The 18,973-nt window shown below is 34.4% G+C and overlaps 3 protein-coding genes and 1 long non-coding RNA gene across 8 annotated transcripts; 1 reads left to right on the top strand and 3 right to left on the bottom strand.

The window, feature by feature from the left end:
- Positions 1 to 296: 296 nt before the first annotated feature.
- Positions 297 to 4,021, top strand: LOC105313318 (DBH-like monooxygenase protein 1). The gene is made up of 13 exons (XM_019998392.1): positions 297 to 620; positions 904 to 1,047; positions 1,098 to 1,274; positions 1,375 to 1,461; positions 1,573 to 1,752; positions 1,805 to 1,898; positions 2,167 to 2,333; positions 2,384 to 2,444; positions 2,495 to 2,646; positions 2,906 to 2,965; positions 3,013 to 3,140; positions 3,474 to 3,654; positions 3,736 to 4,021. Exons 1-13 carry the CDS (start codon positions 348 to 350, stop codon positions 3,916 to 3,918), a joined length of 1,887 nt encoding a protein of 628 aa, XP_019853951.1. The 5' UTR covers positions 297 to 347; the 3' UTR covers positions 3,919 to 4,021.
- Positions 4,022 to 5,050: 1,029 nt separating this feature from the next.
- LOC100640204 (DBH-like monooxygenase protein 1 homolog) lies at positions 5,051 to 12,210 on the bottom strand. 5 transcript variants are annotated; one of them, XM_019998384.1, is made up of 20 exons: positions 12,118 to 12,210; positions 11,956 to 12,061; positions 11,759 to 11,911; positions 11,468 to 11,571; positions 11,289 to 11,398; positions 10,597 to 10,960; positions 9,509 to 9,566; positions 9,396 to 9,461; positions 8,581 to 8,819; positions 8,073 to 8,402; positions 7,793 to 7,882; positions 7,572 to 7,751; positions 7,417 to 7,519; positions 7,193 to 7,359; positions 7,075 to 7,132; positions 6,866 to 7,020; positions 6,758 to 6,817; positions 5,651 to 5,781; positions 5,444 to 5,606; positions 5,057 to 5,398 (listed from the first exon to the last, which is right to left on the bottom strand). In XM_019998384.1, the coding sequence occupies exons 8-20, from the start codon at positions 9,454 to 9,456 to the stop codon at positions 5,213 to 5,215; spliced, it is 1,923 nt and encodes a 640-aa protein (XP_019853943.1). In that variant the 5' UTR covers positions 9,457 to 9,461; positions 9,509 to 9,566; positions 10,597 to 10,960; positions 11,289 to 11,398; positions 11,468 to 11,571; positions 11,759 to 11,911; positions 11,956 to 12,061; positions 12,118 to 12,210; the 3' UTR covers positions 5,057 to 5,212. The 5 variants fall into 5 exon arrangements, with proteins under 5 accessions (XP_019853946.1, XP_019853943.1, XP_019853945.1 ...); XM_019998386.1 differs by lacking the exon at positions 10,597 to 10,960 and having other exon boundaries at positions 11,459 to 11,571; XM_019998383.1 differs by lacking the exon at positions 10,597 to 10,960.
- Positions 12,211 to 16,664: 4,454 nt separating this feature from the next.
- On the bottom strand, positions 16,665 to 18,106 carry LOC109583155 (uncharacterized). Its single transcript, XM_019998370.1, has 7 exons — positions 17,975 to 18,106; positions 17,634 to 17,921; positions 17,513 to 17,592; positions 17,265 to 17,469; positions 17,118 to 17,219; positions 16,968 to 17,069; positions 16,665 to 16,921 (listed from the first exon to the last, which is right to left on the bottom strand). Exons 1-7 carry the CDS (start codon positions 18,072 to 18,074, stop codon positions 16,791 to 16,793), a joined length of 1,008 nt encoding a protein of 335 aa, XP_019853929.1. The 5' UTR covers positions 18,075 to 18,106; the 3' UTR covers positions 16,665 to 16,790.
- LOC109583156 (uncharacterized) lies at positions 18,101 to 18,431 on the bottom strand. Its single transcript, XR_002185388.1, has 3 exons — positions 18,394 to 18,431; positions 18,269 to 18,345; positions 18,101 to 18,191 (listed from the first exon to the last, which is right to left on the bottom strand). It is a non-coding gene; the product is annotated as an uncharacterized LOC109583156 (long non-coding RNA).
- Between the last annotated feature and the right edge of the window lie 542 nt (positions 18,432 to 18,973).

Here is an 18,973-nt window from a genome sequence, read left to right as displayed (position 1 = left end):
TTGACACACGTCCAGTATCGACATATACAGTAGAGGACTCCTAATGTGAACGAGAGAGAAATGATGAATGTGAGGAGTGTTGAAATCACTGAAGAGGCTAATACACTGTAGAATGAAGGAAATGGAACTCCCATGATTATTAGAACTTAGAAGACTTATAAAACTAGCTCAAGACAAAGAAGCATTTGCTTTTATAGGAGATTCTATTCAGCTCCCAGTGCAGGAAAAGGTGGGGCTCATTGGGGGCGTTTGGTCCTGAGGCTGATGAATAAAATATTTTGCATTTTTTACTATTCGTGATTATTTTGGGCTTGTGTGGAAAGACTGCTCGCCTCTGAAGTTTGAAGATGTTCTCTCTAGCTTTTACATTGCTCTTAATGCTCCCGGGGCTCTCTTTATGCACTGCTAACCAAAACCTTTCATCTAAATACAACTTCAATGCGACGCTGAGGCAAGACTATTATCAACTTTACTGGAGCTTCAATGAAACCATCATAAGCTTTGCAGTTAAAGTCAGAACTACAGGATGGGTTGGACTTGGTATCTCGCCAGATGGAAGTGCTCCAGGATCTGATGTGGCCGTAGGATGGATAGATGGCTCTGGAAATTCAATGTTTCATGTATGAGGATGCTCTAATGTATTAGATCTTGAGCCTTGCATGTGATTGGGTTGTAGACTATTATGGTTGTGCATTACTGTCTAATTGACATTAAAGATGATGGTATAGATGCCCTATTGCTAGCTTGCTTGCATTGTTTACAACTTTCATAAGATGAGGAATGCTTGTGTAATTTTGTCCATAAATATCCGAAATATGTACACACTGCACTATGCGCAATACTACAGTACATAGAAAGGAAGCATTATAATTTAATAATGTTTAACCCTATGCTCCTTTATAGGATTATCATGCAGTAGAGAATAGACTAGAGAGAGATGTAATGCAGAACTGGGACCTAACAAATGCTGAGGTAGGGGATGGATATACTGTCCTGGAGTTTTACCGCAACTTGACCTCTTGTGATAATCGTGATCTTGACATAGTGGTAAATACTTCATCCTCTTCCAATTCCTTTTTCAATTCCTTTTAAAATAGGCTGAGCCAATGCAGGTTTATTATCTATGGAGTAATAATAAACCAGGCTCTTCTGGTGATTTACCTGCTCTCTCACAGAGTGGTTTTGCTGTACTAAATTTAATCGGTCGCTTGAATCCATCTGGAAACAACAGTACTAGTGATGAAGAAGAGATGCTGTTTGTGGGTGTAGAGAATGTGAGTGACTAATCCAATGAACCATGGCTCTATTAGCATATACTATTTCTCTCTAACACACACACAAACTCTCTCATTCCTTCATGTGTTAACATTATAGGCTATGGTAACAGTTGGTGGCTCATATTGGTGCAGAGCTCATAGACTTCCAAACTCTATTCGCCATAATCCCAAATACATCACAAAGGTATGTTGTAAGTAGCTATGAACAATGTTAGACTGTGTGTTATTCTGACATTGTGTGTTCAACAAAACAATGATATGCAATGTATTTATATTGAGAATAATCTTAATATAGTTTGCTGCACGGATTAGCAATGGAAGTGAAGGGATTATCAGTCACATGATTGTTCAAGTGTGCATGGGGCTAGAGAATGAGGACCTGTCTGCAGATGGACGTTCTTGTGATATGGTTTCTAATAGGTTCGACTCTTGCTTCAATCAAGATGTGATAGGAGTCTGGGGGAGAGGAGGAGAGGTAACCAGATAATGGTGTTTATAACTGATAGTTAATATTCTTCTTTCAATAGGAATTTGTCTATCCTGATAATGTTGCATATAAGTTTGGTGGATCTGGTGATCCTTTGTTTGTTGTCATAAGGATCAAGTATGATCGAACTAATGGTAATGCAACTATCAGTGTAACCTCTATTTTAAGAACTCTTGTAAAATGATGACTTTTGTAATGCATTCAATAAAGTATCTTTGAAATGAGGGCAGCTCTACATGTACCAGTATATTAAGAATAGGTATTTAGTATGGTAGCAGATTAGTGTTAGAATAAAGAGTATCTGTATTGTAGTCTGAAGTTATATTGTTGTTCCTTTACTTATGCATCTAAAGTAATTGATACTTAAACCTGACTATAACTCACTCTCTTTCTCTCTTTTAGCACTAACTGACAGTTCTGGTATTGTGTTCACATATACAAGCACTCCCAGGGAGCATAATGCTGGAATACTGTATCTGGGTCACTATCTCAATCAAAATATGGTCATTCCTCCAAGAGCAGAAAATTATACTGTACTTGGAATATGCAGTGGAGCTTGCACTGAAAACGTAAACTTGATTATTGTTATTCTTACTACTATAAAAATTTAAATTTTTAGTATTTTCCAACTGGTGGGATCAATGTATTTGCCAATCTATTTGTTGCTGGTGGTCTTGATTGTAAGTCAAATATTTGGTTATTATAACTACATTCTCAATAATATTGATAGCAACTAGCCTTGAAATATCACACACTCGTGATCTCACCTGTCCATCCGGGAATGAAGTTAGTACAGGATTGAAGGCACTGGACAGAAATTTATTCTATAGCACTAGCATGCTACAGGCTAATTATTTATCTAGTGACGTGACCATTCAGCAGGTTTGTGACTATAAGCAAGAGTGTGATTGTGATGTAATGATTCCACTGTATAGTCATGATACACTAAATAATGCATTTTTAAGGCTGACCTCATTTTTGTGGCTGTGTAATTACCTTATTATAATGGAATGAATGGAATGTGATTATTTATTATACTGATATTAGAATTTGATACATAGCAGATCATGTGTCTTTACAATGTTGATATGTCCTAATTGTTGCCATAATTATCCTTATTAATTAGCTTTACATATTTTAGGGAGACAGTTTGATACTGAGATGCAATTATAATGCATCAACTCGAGCTAAAGTCACACTGGTACGTCTATAATCAATGTTCCCTCCTCCTCAATATAATTATACTAGGGTGGGGCTGGAGTACTTAATGAATCTTGCTTGTCATTTCCAGTTTACTATCCATACACTGGAATGAGTACCTGCACTAGCTATCCTGTCTTTGATAAATACGGAGATTTTGTTGAGAATGATGTGCCGTAAGTCATCGCTTATGAATTTTATAAGTTTTAACATTCTATTAATAAAAATTGTTTAATTTAGCACATGCTAAAGTTAATGATGCGTGGCCAGTACTATAAAAACAATCAATTTGCCAATCAATTTTCACACCATACAACTGTTTGTTCATTTACATTTGTTGTAGTAGTTTAAGTAAAAATATGTAACTTGGGCCTTACTGTAATAAGATTTTTGTTGGGTTTTACGCTGTAGAAAAAATAAACCAAAAATTTATGTAGTCCACTACATTTTGATGTATTTCTAACCATTGCAAATCACTTGGTACCATTTGTTGGTTTTATTAACTATAGGAGCAGTAATGAGGGGGATTTCAATGATCTTAATCTAGATCCATTTGGGGACTCTGATCAAAGCTCTACAACTGATATAGCTAATACTATGAATGATCTAGAGTGGACAGAGGATAGAATAAGAGCCTATGAGAGACTGGTGTATACTGAAGGGAGACAATGGTCAATGTGCCCATCTAGAGTAAGCACAATTATACTTAGATTATGCATGAGAAAAACCTGCTATACGGTTGTAAGTTATTCTTTTTATCATTATTAATAGAGATCTGCTGTTGATCTCCCTGATACAAGTTGCTGTGGTTATGAGCCTGATAGTGTTTGTAGCACTGATACCAGCACTCCTTGCTGTCAGAGACAATGTGCCATGAGAGTCAATAGTGCTATTGGAGTCTCTTTCAGTGTCACTATTTTGGCTCTGTCTGCTCTACTCATCTTGATATGCTAAAACTTATTTTGCTGCTTTTTATCTTGAACTGTGTGTGTAACTTTTCATTGATTTCATCTATTCTTAAGCACGCAGTTTTAGCAATTTTATCAAATTCAATATAGACAGTTAATGTTGATGTACCATGGTGATTTTGTTTATGGTACATAAGATAACATACTTGTTATGAATAATGTTTACACTTAGCAAACTGAAAGAAATGGTTGTTTAATTGATTTCGTACTTTTCATAATTACATTAACACACCATGAAAAATTATCAGATTAGTTTATTTGGGATGGAGTAAAACTTTTTACTGAGCTATTAGGAAAATGATTATGCTTCAGAAAAATTTCTGGCAATTTTTTGAGTATATAGCTTTAGCTTAATTTTTTGAGCAAACAAAAATTCAGATTAGAATCAGATTTGATCTAAACTTTCTACATAACACAAGAATGTATCAGGGATATAGATCTATGTACCAAAGTGTTGAAAAATTTTTCCTGGCCATTTTACTGAAATACCCTGCCCATGGTGTGGCCCCACTTGGAGAATCTATAATTTTTGAAGTCAATTTTGGTAGTACACAATAAAAGTAATTGTTAAATGCTTAAGTAGATTTGACACATATCAGTACAAGTGGCTTTTACTATAATCAGTAGAAGTATGTATGCACAGTAAGTACTGTACTTAAGATTTATACAGTATAGTGCATGTATATACATACTTGTACAAAATAATATTGAACAGATGATCAGCATTGATGAATTGTGATAAGGCAATTCAAACTAAATTACTTGTTTTACGGATTTTTTTTCTCTAAAATAGAGCAGGCCGGTTGGAATAAATTAAAATATAAACAATGAAATTAATTAACTACTCATTAATTAACTTTAATAATTGTTAGTTAACCACAACTTTTAAAACAAACTATCAAAATACTCTAGCAACTTCTGTGAGTGTAGGCTTATTTAACATGAATGGCTGCTCTAACAAGTCCCAAACAGTAGATGCCACAGAGGTTTGACATACAGTGGAAGGTAAGATAGAGGAGCTTGCTCTTTTAACAGTAACAAATACATTTAGCGCCATTTTAAATCTAGCCACACCCACCACGTGGTACTGCGCATGCGCATTAGAAAATTTAAATTTATTTTGATTTTCCAAAAATTGGAGTCGGTCGGATCCGTAAACCAAGTAATTTTAATGGAACTGCCTAAAGATGAAAAAAATTTTTTACCTTAATACCAATCAGACATGTTTTACACAATAATTGTCAATACAAATAATATTACATTTACTGTTCAATTCACTATCAAAGTATTAAAAGTGTCATCACTGCGCTGATAAGAATCAGCATGAGAGCACTGACACGTGTTGTGTCTGTACCACACTTAGCATGACAGCATCTTTGACAACATGGAGCAGGCTCAGTCCCAGTACACACATCAGGAGCTTCATAAGAGCAGCAAGACACTGAAGGGACGGTGCTAGAATAACCCTATCAATAAAGGAATACAGCACAACTTAGTCATAATCATAATACCATATTTTCTCCACATGAAGACCACTGGAGTCCCTCTTGATATATGTATTGTTGATAGCCATTGATTTGGTCTTGGGTCCACTTCAGGAGATTCATAGTAGACTCTAATGTCTCAGCACTTGATCCTGGTGTCAGGCTATAAAAGGATAGCTTGTGTTCATCTCTATAAATGGAGATAAAGGATCACAATATCTACTGAATCCTTACGGGACATAGTTGTCAATGAATTGGTCCATGTTATCAAAGAGTGGTAGGCTCACACATTTTGGTAGTTCAGTCATTCGAGGATAATACACAGGAAAAGAGAGGCACATCTCCTGCAACGTGCTCTCACCTCCCTTTAAAATAAAATAATTATTGATCAAATTAATAATAAAAACAAGACCAAAATTTAATTTTATTAAATTTTTAAAGTTGCTCAAATATTGGACAAAAATTAATAGTACAGGGATATTGACGAAATTTTAATTTCCTATTTTTATAAAATTGTGTTTATGTTGCTTAGAAAGTTTGAGCTTATTCCAACAAAAATTATATTTTTTATGAATTTTTGAAGTTGCTCATCAATCGGACAAAAATCTCTGTACCAACTCTGTAAAGGGTCTTCGGTCAAAAATGGCAAGGAGAAAATTTTCCATTTTTATAATTTTTTTCTGATGCATATATATATATATATATATATATATATATATATATGTGTGTAGTCACATTGCTTAGAAAGTTTGAGTCAATCCCGAGTTCTGACAAACATTAGATTTTTATGAATTTTTAAAATTACTCAAAATCAGGCCACTATAGGGCTATTGGCCAAATTTTATCAAAAATGATAAGGAGAGAATTTTCCATTTAAAAAATTTTTTCAAATACATACATGTGTTTATGTTGTGTACGAAGTTTAAGCCAACTCTGACTAAAATTAGATTTTAAAAAAATTTTTGAAGTTGCTCAAAAATTGGTGTACCAACAACCAATGACCCTGTACAGGGTCCTTTCCTTGGTCAAAAATGGCAAGGAGAGAGTTCTTGATTTTTATATTTTTTTCTGTTAGACATACATGTATTTATGTTGCACAGAAAGCTTGAGGATTTTTATTAATAATCTTAAAGCTGCTCCAAAATCTGACCAAAGGCCCTGTACTCTTAAGCAGGATTTATAATTATGACGCTAGGCCAACGCAACATCAATTTTCAATCAAAATCGTAGGTGATTTGACCTTTTCATGCATACTTCACGCTGGAGTTGAACCAGATTCAACTTCTGCATCAATGTAACATCAGGACTAGCGTCATATTGTAAATCCGCCTTTATGCTTACTAATGTCACTCCAGTTCTGCCAGTTGTGTTGTACTTGCACTCTAGCAGTAAAGTATCACCCTATTAGTGATGTACTGTATTAAAATGCTAATATATATGATGGCTCACTGGTAATACAGTAATCTCTTGAGGTAGGTGAGTAGCTTGCTGAAAATTAAAATCATAGTGTGGATTATTTTCAATCGGTTGAAGCTCTTGATAGGCAGTTTTCCCTTCACTAGTACACTCGGCTGTGCTTAGATGGGCCAATTTTATTCCAGAACCTATAATTATTATAAATTAATTATTTTGTATTAATAATAATTGATATAACATACCTGCTAGGTGAGTGTGGAGCATGCTAGCAAATATGTGCATTCCGGAAGATGGAAAATACTATAAAATAAAGGTGCATACTAAAGTACAGATTCTCTCAATAAAAGCATAGATATATACTGTTTTAGTGCATGGACCACTGCATAATCCAATGGTTTTGAAGTTGTTTGTGTTAGGAGGTATAATCATGACTGGAGCAACAGCGTGACCAAGAAACAGGATCCCAGCATCATATTGCCTTCTTGTGTCAATGTAAGTGAAGACAATACCAGAACTATCAGTAATACCTGTAATACACATAATACTGGTGGTAATGTTTAATAAAATAATATTACAGTACATACCTGATACCTGTTCTGGATTATTATAATGCAATTGTATGACAGCAAACTGTTCACCATTTGGTCCACCAATGGGAAAGGCAACATGCTCAGGGTATACAAAATCCTACCAATGAATGAGATCATTAAACAAAATGAATGAAGTAGTGATCCCTTACTGAGCCCCCAACGGCCCATGCCGCAATTAGAGTTTGACTGAGACAATTTCTCATATTATCACTGATCTCAGTGTCACAATTCCCGCCTTTTCCTGTATCGGAGTTATCTAATCCATCACAAACATATACGAGGATATGGTGTACATAAGGTTCACTACCAGATGTAATATAAGGAGATATCTGTCAGGAACATGTATTAAAGTTTTAAAGCTATTGCTTACTCTAATGATATATTTCTCTTCTTCAGTAATGGAAGAGTCCAGAGCTACTCCTGTACACCAGTAGGTGGTTTCATAGTTTGGTATTTCAACCTACAGCAGAATTAATTGTGTATATCTATGAATTACTGTATAGCTGGTTTATCTATTTGAACTTTCATTGAAATTAATTTTTTGTAGCTTACAAAATTTTTGTTAATTTTTTAACTATTTAATTTTAGTGGATTCGAGCCTGCACAAAAATTAATTCTAAATAAACCAGTTATACAGTGCTAAAAACTACCTCATTGACTGCAATTGTGAAAGATTGAGAGTCCTCTGGTATTGGAGGTGCATTAGGTAGTCCACCACGTAGATTAATGCTAGTAGAGCCTGCAGTGGTGTGCTTGCTGAGGCTAATGCTGATCGGAAAGGAAGCTCTGTAAAAGTTGTCATTCCAGCTATACACAATACGTGCAGTTTCTAGTAAAATTTCATTATCCAAGTCATCGCAGGTGATAAAGTTGCGATAAAACTCCAGGACAGTATATCCATCCTCTACCTCAGCATTAGTTAGGAACCAGTTCTGTATTGGATCAATAGGTGGAGCATATCTCCCATAAGCATACCTATCCTAATGGAGGTGAACAGTGTAGAGATGATTAACACTTGTGTCATGAATGGGAATGACTGTATGCAAGCATGTAAGCATTTATAGTGACATTTTGTGAGGGTCATATGAGCTAAGCTATTATGTCTAATATCATCATAGACCAGTATATTGCAGGCTAGCCCATTGCATTGGCACTTACATGAAAAACTGGTCCAGAATATTGATCTACCCATCCAATAACTACATCAGATCCTGGCATCTGTCCATTTGGTGAGAGTCCAAACCCAATCCATCCAGTAGTTTGTACCTTGACTGCAAATGATATCAACTCTGTGCTACTAGAGAAGTTCCAATAGAGCCAGTAGTAGTCTTGAACTAGTACTGCATTGAACTGATATAAAGTGAGGTCAGCTTTGCCACAAACAAATCCTGGGAGCACTAGAAGGAGTAAAATAAAAGACATTGCAAATTTGCCAATGACTGATTATATGCGTGGGCGAGTGCCAATGTGTTGTCACACCCATGCATAGATCAAGCTAATTAATAACACTACTGCCTCTTACAATAATACTAGTAACAATGTTGTAAATAAATGATAGTGAGATGTACTGGGTACTGGGTGTCATAAAACTACTGCTGCTATTAACTAGCAGGGCCTGGTCTACAAGACTATACTATTACCAAATAATTAATAGTAATTATTGTATTCAGTAATATGGCTGGTACCAGTGAACCATTTATACTTGTTAAGCATTTAGACGTACGTGATGCAAATCACGTTATTACATGTATATAAACCCTAATCTTAAATACATGTACTCCTACTATTTCTTCTCACTATCAGTAATAGCAAGAGTGGATAATTATTTAGGGAGAGTGTCTAACCTGCCTATATTCTGTGATACCACAGTGCATATGTTTACATCCATTTTTTGCAAGTATACAGAGTTAATCTCAGTAATCTTCAAAGTTATGGGTGTGGCATGTATATTAGTTACAAGTAAGATACTAAACTTGTTCCACTAGTTTGATCTGGAGCAGTAGAACTAAACTGGGCTCCTCCTCCCGTCAACATGGAATCTGCAAAACCATTAAATATGTCGACTAGATGTATAAATCCAATTTACCATAGTGAAGTTACTTTCTTGCAGTATCATTTCCACTATTGGCTCCTTGTACTGTACTCTACAACAATAAAAAATAGTCACAATTCACTAAATTACTAGTGTACAACAATGAGTAGTGAAATATCTTAAGGCATAGGCCAGAAATTGACTACCACCTTTAAACATTTGATAAATCTTCATTTTCAACAATTTATGAAATCCACAAAATCACAATACTTCTAAAATCCAAATGTGTAAAGGTGTTACAAAATTGATTTGTGGGTTGAAAATAATGAAAAGATCTGATAAATCAGTTCTCAAAAGTCCGGTTAAATTTAAGAAGAGTAATTTGGGAGGTAGCAACCCCTGTTCTTTCTAACTGGGCAGGATTAAATAATGTAGTACATGTAAATGAAGAGCCAAGTTTTACATTAAGGCATGCCAAAGTTGTTAATGTGATAGTAATTTTTATCACCACTAGTGTCGTTTTAGTTAACAATAACAAAAACTAAGCCAATTTTAGTGAGCTGTTTTCCTTTTAAAACTAAAATTCAAATTCCTCAGTACTTATAACTAAAGCTAAAACTATACTAGTTCTAATTAACTATAACTAAAACTAAAATTGCACACTTTTAACTAAACTATTGCAGTATGATTAAGAGGTGTGACCACCAATACTAGCAGTGTACTGTTGGTCAGGTCATTTAGTTCATTCACTAGTTCTTAATTTTGATCGTTTAATTGTTATTACATTAACAGAAAGAGTTTGGTGAATTAAACTATCTAAATACAATTATAAAGTGATAACAACAACTAAAACTAAAAATTATTACCATTGCATACCGTAGGGCGCCTTTTTTAGGGATATAAATTTCATGGATTTTTATTTCACGGGTTTAATTTTAGCAAATTTATGCTGTCTGCCATCTTGTACTGTATTAATTTGATTTTCGCGTAAGTAATTTTTGTAAATTTTTTTAAAAATCACGAAATTTATAGCCCTCAAAAAAGGCGCCCTAGGGTAACTAAAACTAAAATTATTGTACCATACTAATCACCACAACTGAATTTCATTCATTATAACATTTCTAGGTTTGGCAATTGCTCCCCTTGACAATACTGGGAGTGCACCCCCTCAATAGATTAATAAGAGACGATAGTACACATTCTTTAAATAAATCAATGGTATGAACAATGGGAAGGTATATGGGTTCAATACAGTATTACTCTTTACAGAAGAAGCCTTGCCATACTGGAAACTATAAAGTCTAAAGACTGTCAAAGCTTGGAAACAGTAAAGAAACAAAATGAATAAATGTATAAGACAGTTAATGGGAATAAGCCAAATAAATGAGAAAGCTGACACAGTAGCCACTCTTGTCCCCCTCCCCTGGTCTGCTAGTCACCTCCTATAACTTTTAACCTTCAGAGCAAACAACAAGAGAGGGAGAGACATATTGTCTAAACCACAACCTCAGGAGAAGAAGGAGAAGAAGGACAAAGAGAAAAGAGAGAGAGAGGGAGGAGAAAGTTCTACAAAGGAGGACTCAACACTTACAATTACACATGACATTTGACATCATGAAGATAACAATCACACACATATTTATTTAATAAATAAAACCAGCAATACTCAATCATTGCATACAATGCATGTAGTGTATGCCATAGTAGTCAACTGATGAATACAATACTAAATTTAGAAAGGTATTGTACATGTATTATATTGCTACAATAGATTAATAATCATGCATGTACAATGTACATGTACAATGTACATGTACATTGTTTTAAGTATTACCTTCGGCTTCGAGTGGCTTCTGGTTGGCCCAACCTCTTCAAACCCTCCGACAATACTTTTAAGCAGCACTTTTGAGACATCACCTTCAGGCGGCTTAGCTAGTGAGGAAACTAAGAAAACGCAGAGAGAAAGGAAAGAGATTTCTGATAACCATGACCACTTTTCCTTACCGGGCTTACTTTCAAGCTGAGAGTATTGGTTCAAGTCTATTTGCTCTCATTGTGGCCATTGGCTTCAGTATTTATGCTGCTCTCCCTTGCTTCATGGGCTATAAAGACAAGCACTATAACATAAGAAGAACAATACAAATGATATTCCCATACATCAAAAAAGAAAAGAGGTCAAACACAAGTGCTACTAATGAAGAGGCAAGTAACACTAATGGAGAGGAAGGTAGCAATGCATCATCCAATCACAGGGACACAGAATATGATACAAAAATATTCAGTTACATAATTCAAGAATGGTACCTCTTCTGGCTCTGGGTTCTACTGCTAGGTGTCATCATTACTACGGTTGTCATATTCTGGCTCAATTTCTTTATAGAACGATCTTCAACATGCGACATGAATTTTGACTGTTATCCCAATGAACCATCACTGAATATATTGGACGAGAAACCTCTGCCAAACTGCTCAATATCAGAAGCAAAATGTTATCGATTTACTTGCAACATTGGGAATGCAGTTGGTCTAGCAACAGGAGCCTTTGCCTTCTCTTGGGTCATTGCATCAGCTTTTCTGTGGATCATAATACAGTTGGGAGGCAATGCACTGAAAAAGACAAAAAATAATGAAAATGATTGCAACTTTCCCTGCAAGTGCTGTACCTCTTCCTTCTCCTGTGGTGCTTGTAAATTTTTGTACGAGTGCTCCTGTTTGAAAAATGATTGGTGCTCCTGTATATATGTATTCTGTGTGATTGGATTTCAGGCATTGTTATTCCTAAGTGCACTTGGACTGGCTGGGTTTAATTTCTACCTCTACTATGAAGGGAAGATATCCATAACATGCTACTTTGAGATAGGGACATTCTGCATCCTAGTAATAGTAGCATCACTCATGATATGGTGCTGGGGGTTTAAAAATCACAAAGCTACCATAAAAAGAGAACAGCAGCAAGGATCAGGAATAGGGCGGGATAATTTTACTCTGAGTTCTCAGCATGATTTGAATAAGGCAACAAGTACCAGTGATTTAGGGCCACACAACAAAGCAACCAATACCAGTGAAGAAGAAACCTTTATAGGTGGTAGTGATGATAGAGGTATAATAATGTCTGATTATCTGGTGTGTAATAACTGGTCCGTTTTAGGTGGAAGCCCTCATGATGACAATTCAAGTTGAATAGAAGATAGAAGCAGGTGCAAGAGCTACAGAAAAATAAAATAATGTAATTTTAACTTTATTATTATTATTATTAAAAAATTTAAATGGACGTGAAGCTATGATAATAATCAAAACATAAGTCCACCACACAGATCCTCCCTGGAAAACAGGAATCCACAATACACAAAGGCACATTATCATACACAATACAACTGTTATGACATTATCAAAAGAACACAAAACACCCACAAGAGGGGCTGTACCAGGGACTTTCCCTCATAAATATCATCACACTAATGAACTATAAATTAGTTTTTAATTAATGAATGCATACTGGCAGTGGTAATCATCATATTACATTTAGCAAAACACATACGACACATATTCTGAACATAAATCCACACAATTAAATACTATGCAATAACTTTTATGCTCTGTATACATTGATGTCTTTATTGGGCGAATCAATAAATAATGCATATTATTATTATGTGTGTGGGTCATATCGCTTCTGTGTACATTATGAATGAGAGCCCTCCCTCTCCCTCTCTTCCGGCACATCACGTGGTCAATGGCTTCATAAAAACAGGCCCACCACGGTCCCTAGTCTCCAGCGGGAGCTTCTACGCTACACTAAGAACTTTGTAAAGAAACTTCTATAACACTAGCGGGAAATGGAGACTTGGAAAAAAGTTGTCATTGTTGTAATCATTGTCCTTGGCATTCTTGCAGTAGCTGGAATTATTGTAGGAGTCACTGTGCCTCTTGCTCTTAAGAAAGACTAATAGGAAAGAGGTGTGCGGCCAGAAGGCAAAAACGAATTCAACTGCAATGGATGCTCACCTCAACTGTAATTATTCCAATTTTTTGTGTACCCTTTCTCTCTCTCTATGTGTATAACAATTCCCCTTAAGTTAAACGACAGTTACAATTTTAATATTTCAATGCTATGCATGCTGTTTTACATACAATAATGACATCAATAAGGAATTTTTTAATTATATTTGCTACTTCTTTATTTCAACAAGTTGTGTACTAGTAAAACATCAGAAAAGTAACTTTAACACACACTTTTAATAATTCAATTCCAATCACAAGTTTTAAGTTATAGGCATTGAAAAAATTAAGCCAGTTTCTCAAAATGGCCTACATCATTCATCTGTAGCATTTTAAAGTTAGCTTCTAAAACACCTCCAATTTAATTTGCAGTGTGTGCAAAGACTAAAAGAATAACAGTGAGCAAAAGCTGAATCATACCAGCCAGCTCATCATCATGTGACTATTTCGTCATAAAGACGCAATCAATCTGCGGTGGTGGTCCACATGCAGCTGGGCTGGACCACTGAGTGACTGTACGTGAAAAATAGTAGCCGCCCACTACCCACTAATGAATGTAAAGAGGTAATAGATACATATGCTATGTTAGAAGTGACTGATTTTGAACTCAAACAATAACCAAAAGCATGGAACAATAGGGAATAGAGCTACATAATTAGTACCGCACTATACTAAATGCACACTGAACAGATATAGTCACAAATTTTCTCCAAGTATCAGGTACCTTAGAGTAACTTCTAATTATATACAGGTACAAAATAAAGCAATTTTAACTCTCAGTAGGTTTTGTGGGTACTACATGTATATTTGCCATTAGTAAATTATCGTTACATGGTATGTTATTACATGTACTAATAATTGTGATTTTTACTTTAATAGCAAAATTAGCAAAAAAATTCCTGTAAAAATGGCCACACCCATCAAAATTCTGTGTTATGAAAAGTGGTTTAATGTGTATAATTTTTGGACTTGCCACACTTGCCTAGTCTAGGTGAGTACGAAGCAATTGGGTTGTTGTATATGAATTGTTTAGTTTTCGGCCTATAAGCATTTGCTAGTTAACAAAGAGCAGATAATCCAGAAAGTTGAATTTTTTGAATTATTATTAAAGCCATTTGTGACTTAAATAGTGTACATATTTATGGAGTGTTATAAATAGGCTCCTTAAAATACAACAACAATTTCATTACATATATATACGTATAATACAACTTACATTCTCATTTCATGAAAGTGCTGAATAAAATGATGCTGAGGGTCGGAAGCAACCACTACAGTAACATTACTACCTATAAGATCTTAAGTAGTACATTCTCTATCTATGCTCCTAGTCACTCGAACAGTCATTGATCCATCAATCATATCCATCCAGGACCATCCTGATTCCTAACATTAACATCCTCGCAGACCAGCCACACCCAAAACCCAGCCCACCCATGCATGCACACAGCAGAAGTTGCAGGATGATTGGATCATTGTTGCAGCATGCATAATACTACAATTTGCCGATTTTTACTTCGCACTTCAGTTTAAATTAGTAAAACATAAAAGTAAAATACTATCTACAGCAATAGTTTTAGATGAACTGATGAAGAAGAATACTAATTTCCATCATCAAGAGTACATACTCTTGCTATCATATGTTGTCACTAGAGTGCTGCTATACTTATTAGCATCAGGGGCGGATCTAGGATTGGATTTTTGGGTGGGCCTTGATGATTTGGGTGTGGTAATTAGTGGGTGTGGCCAACAAGGCCTGCATTCAAAGTCAAAATTTTGAAGATTAAAGCTGTTAAAAATGAGCTTCTTTGTGGTTTACAAATTGTTTGCATAGTGATGCTTCACAGTTTACATAGTCATCCACATGAAAAAGTTGATTTTAAATTACTGCACAAAATTTTTGGGTGGGCCGGCCCAACCTGGCCCACCCCTAGATCTGCCCCTGATTAGCATAACTGTATGATTCATCTTACCCTGCATCAGACTACAGCATAATACAACAACCAATAATAGCTCCATGACTCATGATGTACTATGATGAATAAATAAGTTAGAGAGAAACCTGATGCATAACTGTTTCATTAGTATCACTAGTGAGTCATGGTCTATATAGGAACACTTGTATCATGTATGTCTATATAAATAGTATAGGCTATAATACAATGAGGTGCTCTTCCCGTATTTCTGGAAATTAATTTTATTTATTCAACTTTCCAGCAAACTTGGTAGTAAGTATATTATTTATGAACCTAAAATCAAGTAATCTGATTGGTCAATCATAACTAGGCATGGTAGAATCATACTAATATCATACTAAATAAATACCAAATAGAAATACTAATGTAACTACTACCAATCCAATTACTAAGTACTAACAGGAAATGTATTTGAATTAGTTATTGCAATACTTCCAGTAATCATCAGTTGATCATTAACTTGTGTTGATATACTGGCATTATTTATTACTGCATTATCCGATCCGGATGATGTTCTAATCATAAATAATGTGTAGTTTTGGTTCTATACATCATAATTTTACTTCACAATTTGCTATCCAAATATTGATACCACAGTTGAGACAAGAGAAACTGAAAGATACACTGTTAAGTTGTGGACATATACATGAAGCCATGTAATGTCCTAATAAAAACTGATATTATTAGATGTATAGATGACCTATTTCATGGGGAAAATCAGAAAATGATAGATACATTATTTAATACACAAGGATATCAGGTTTAGTAGTTAATAGTGTAATATTAGTATTATTATTAGTAATAGTACTGTTCACTAATTATACTTCACTGGAAATAAATTTTTGCTAATTTTGCGTTTTCATTAAATTTGCAAAATTAAATTCTACAAAAAAGGTGTGGCACACTAGGAAAATTGACCATAGAAGGTAAGATTTGGGACAAATCTGGACAAATTTGCAAAATTTTATACCAATAAAATAAAACCCTTATACGGTTATATCCAGTGATAAGTACATGCATTATCCACTATTGATAGTGATATTGATGGAGACAAAGCTAAGTATTATTTCTGTAGATGGTAGTGTAAGTGAAATGATCCAGCACTCTGACTTAACTGGAAATAAAATATAAGAACTAAAAAACACAAAAATCTCAATGTCCCCGGTTAGAAATATGCCGATTTCTAGAAAATACCTTGGTATGTTTTTTGACTCTAAAAAAATTGTTGATGACAATAAAAATATTGATATGGAGTCAAAATTTTCTGAAAGCCAAAGCTATGCACGGTAATATTGATTGTAATGTACACACATCTCTAATTTTAGTCACTAAAATGTTTTTATAACTATAATTACAATGAGTCACAAGTTAACTGCTCCTCCTCTGTTTCCTCTTATTTCTTCATAAGTAGGATTAGTATTAATCATTAATGTGTTAAATTCATATGCTTCATTACATGCAGTAGGTATATTTTGTTGTGATGAGGCAGACCCTGTAATTAATAATTATAATAAATAAATAACAACAACAATACTTACTGTATAACTTCTTTTTGTATGTAATAACAAGCACAATGAGACTTATGATTATTAGTAGTAATAATACAATAACAACACTCAATGATATTGCTGTGACAATAACTATAATAACATACATAATGTATCATATGCATAGTGTCATATACTAACCAATGCTGATGCTAAAACCTGTTGAAACAGATGTGCCAGTAGTAGGGGATGTTTGTACAGTAGTAGTGACATTAGTGTTGTTAGGAGAAGGAGGGTATGTATCTGTTAATGCAACACTTCAATATGTAGTAACATAGATATACTTACCAAATGCTAGTATAAATGGTTCACTACTACCAGCCTCATTACTAAATACAATACTGATATTACACTGTTGGTTTAATGGTACTGATATTAATCCTGTAATATCATTCATATTCCTTATTTGGTAAGTTGTACTACTATCAATTCCATTACATATTACAGTAACTATAACATGTTTAGGGGCTTCACCAATGCACTTCAAAATAATCTATAAATTAATAATAACAGTTATTATAACAATAATAACAAACTGGAAAATAGAACTGGACAATAACCACATCTTGTGTATAATAGAGCACGTCAAGTGATGTATTTTGTGGAACTCTAGGTACTATAACAATGTAATATACATAGTCAGTTAGGTACATGTACCTCTTTGATATGAGAATGTATCATTAATAGATATTCCTTCTCCTAATTCATTAACTCCAGTTATAACATATGTGTAACGATGAATCAATATATTACTATCCACAAACTGATAACTGGTATCATATACTGATACATTCTTTACTAGACTACCAGTAATAGCATTATATATTCTTAGTATGTAATACTGTATAGGTACTCTATCATCAACTGCAGGAGCGGTCCACGTTATATTAATACTAGAACAGTTGTCAATTGAAGAGTCAATGTTAGTAACTGGTCCAAGAAAACCTAAACAAGAATTAAGAAAAAAGTTAAAGTTTGTAAAACATATTTTGCCTTACTAAACCCAAAAGATGACATGTCATTAAATGTTCCTCCATTATTACTCAGTGATACATTAACAGTAAATGCATTCAAAGTAGTTATTGAAGCTACAATCATCAGTTGATCATTAACTTGTGGAACTATCACACTGGTATTTTTTATTAATGCATTATTAGTATTCAGTATAGTAACCATGATACTATTAGGATACTCTCCTTTACATAATGTACTGACCTATGAGTGAGTAAGTGTGTGAGAAATTAGGTAAACTAAAACTAGTGTATAATAACTACATAGCTAAATATACTTACATCAATGCTGATATTTAGTGATACTTGTTGTCCATCAATTACTGGTACCACTGATACAGGAGGAGTAATGAGAGGAACTGAAAGATACACTGTGAGCATATGCATCAAGGTATAGTAGTTCTAACCTGTTTCATAATCAAAACTGATATTATTAGATGAACCTACTCCAACATCATTAATAGGAGAAACTGATACATTATTTAATACACAGGGATTAGGATTAGTAGTTGATAATGTAATATTAGTATTATTATTAGGAGTAGTAATGTTCACTAATCCATTGACTATATAGTATCCAGTGATAGGTACATTATCCAGTGTATAAGGAGCTGTCCATGTTAATAATACACTGGATCCATTAATAAAGGTATAATTCAGATCAACAACACTATCCAATAGACCTGATAAGAAACAATGAATGTACCATACCCATATAAGAAATAGAAAATAATAATAACCTTGTATCATTAATATTGCTGTATTACTAAACACTGTTTCAGGAGGTTCATCACTACTAGCTCTACACTTTACTTCAGTATTATTATTATATTCATAAGCTGGTCCTTGTAGTTCTGCTCTTATAGTATAAGTACCACTTATTGATGTACTAAATCCTTTAGCCATAACACCTGCATTAGTGGCTGGCAGATTATTAACTCTGAAAGTAAGTTCATCAGCCACAGCTTGACAGGAGAAGACAACAAC

Source organism: Amphimedon queenslandica, unplaced genomic scaffold (genome assembly GCF_000090795.2).
Source record: "Amphimedon queenslandica unplaced genomic scaffold, v1.1 AMPQUscaffold_13322, whole genome shotgun sequence".
NCBI lineage: Eukaryota > Metazoa > Porifera > Demospongiae > Haplosclerida > Niphatidae > Amphimedon > Amphimedon queenslandica.
Note: the sequence above shows the minus strand (reverse complement) of the source record. Positions and strands in the feature narration are given on the sequence as shown.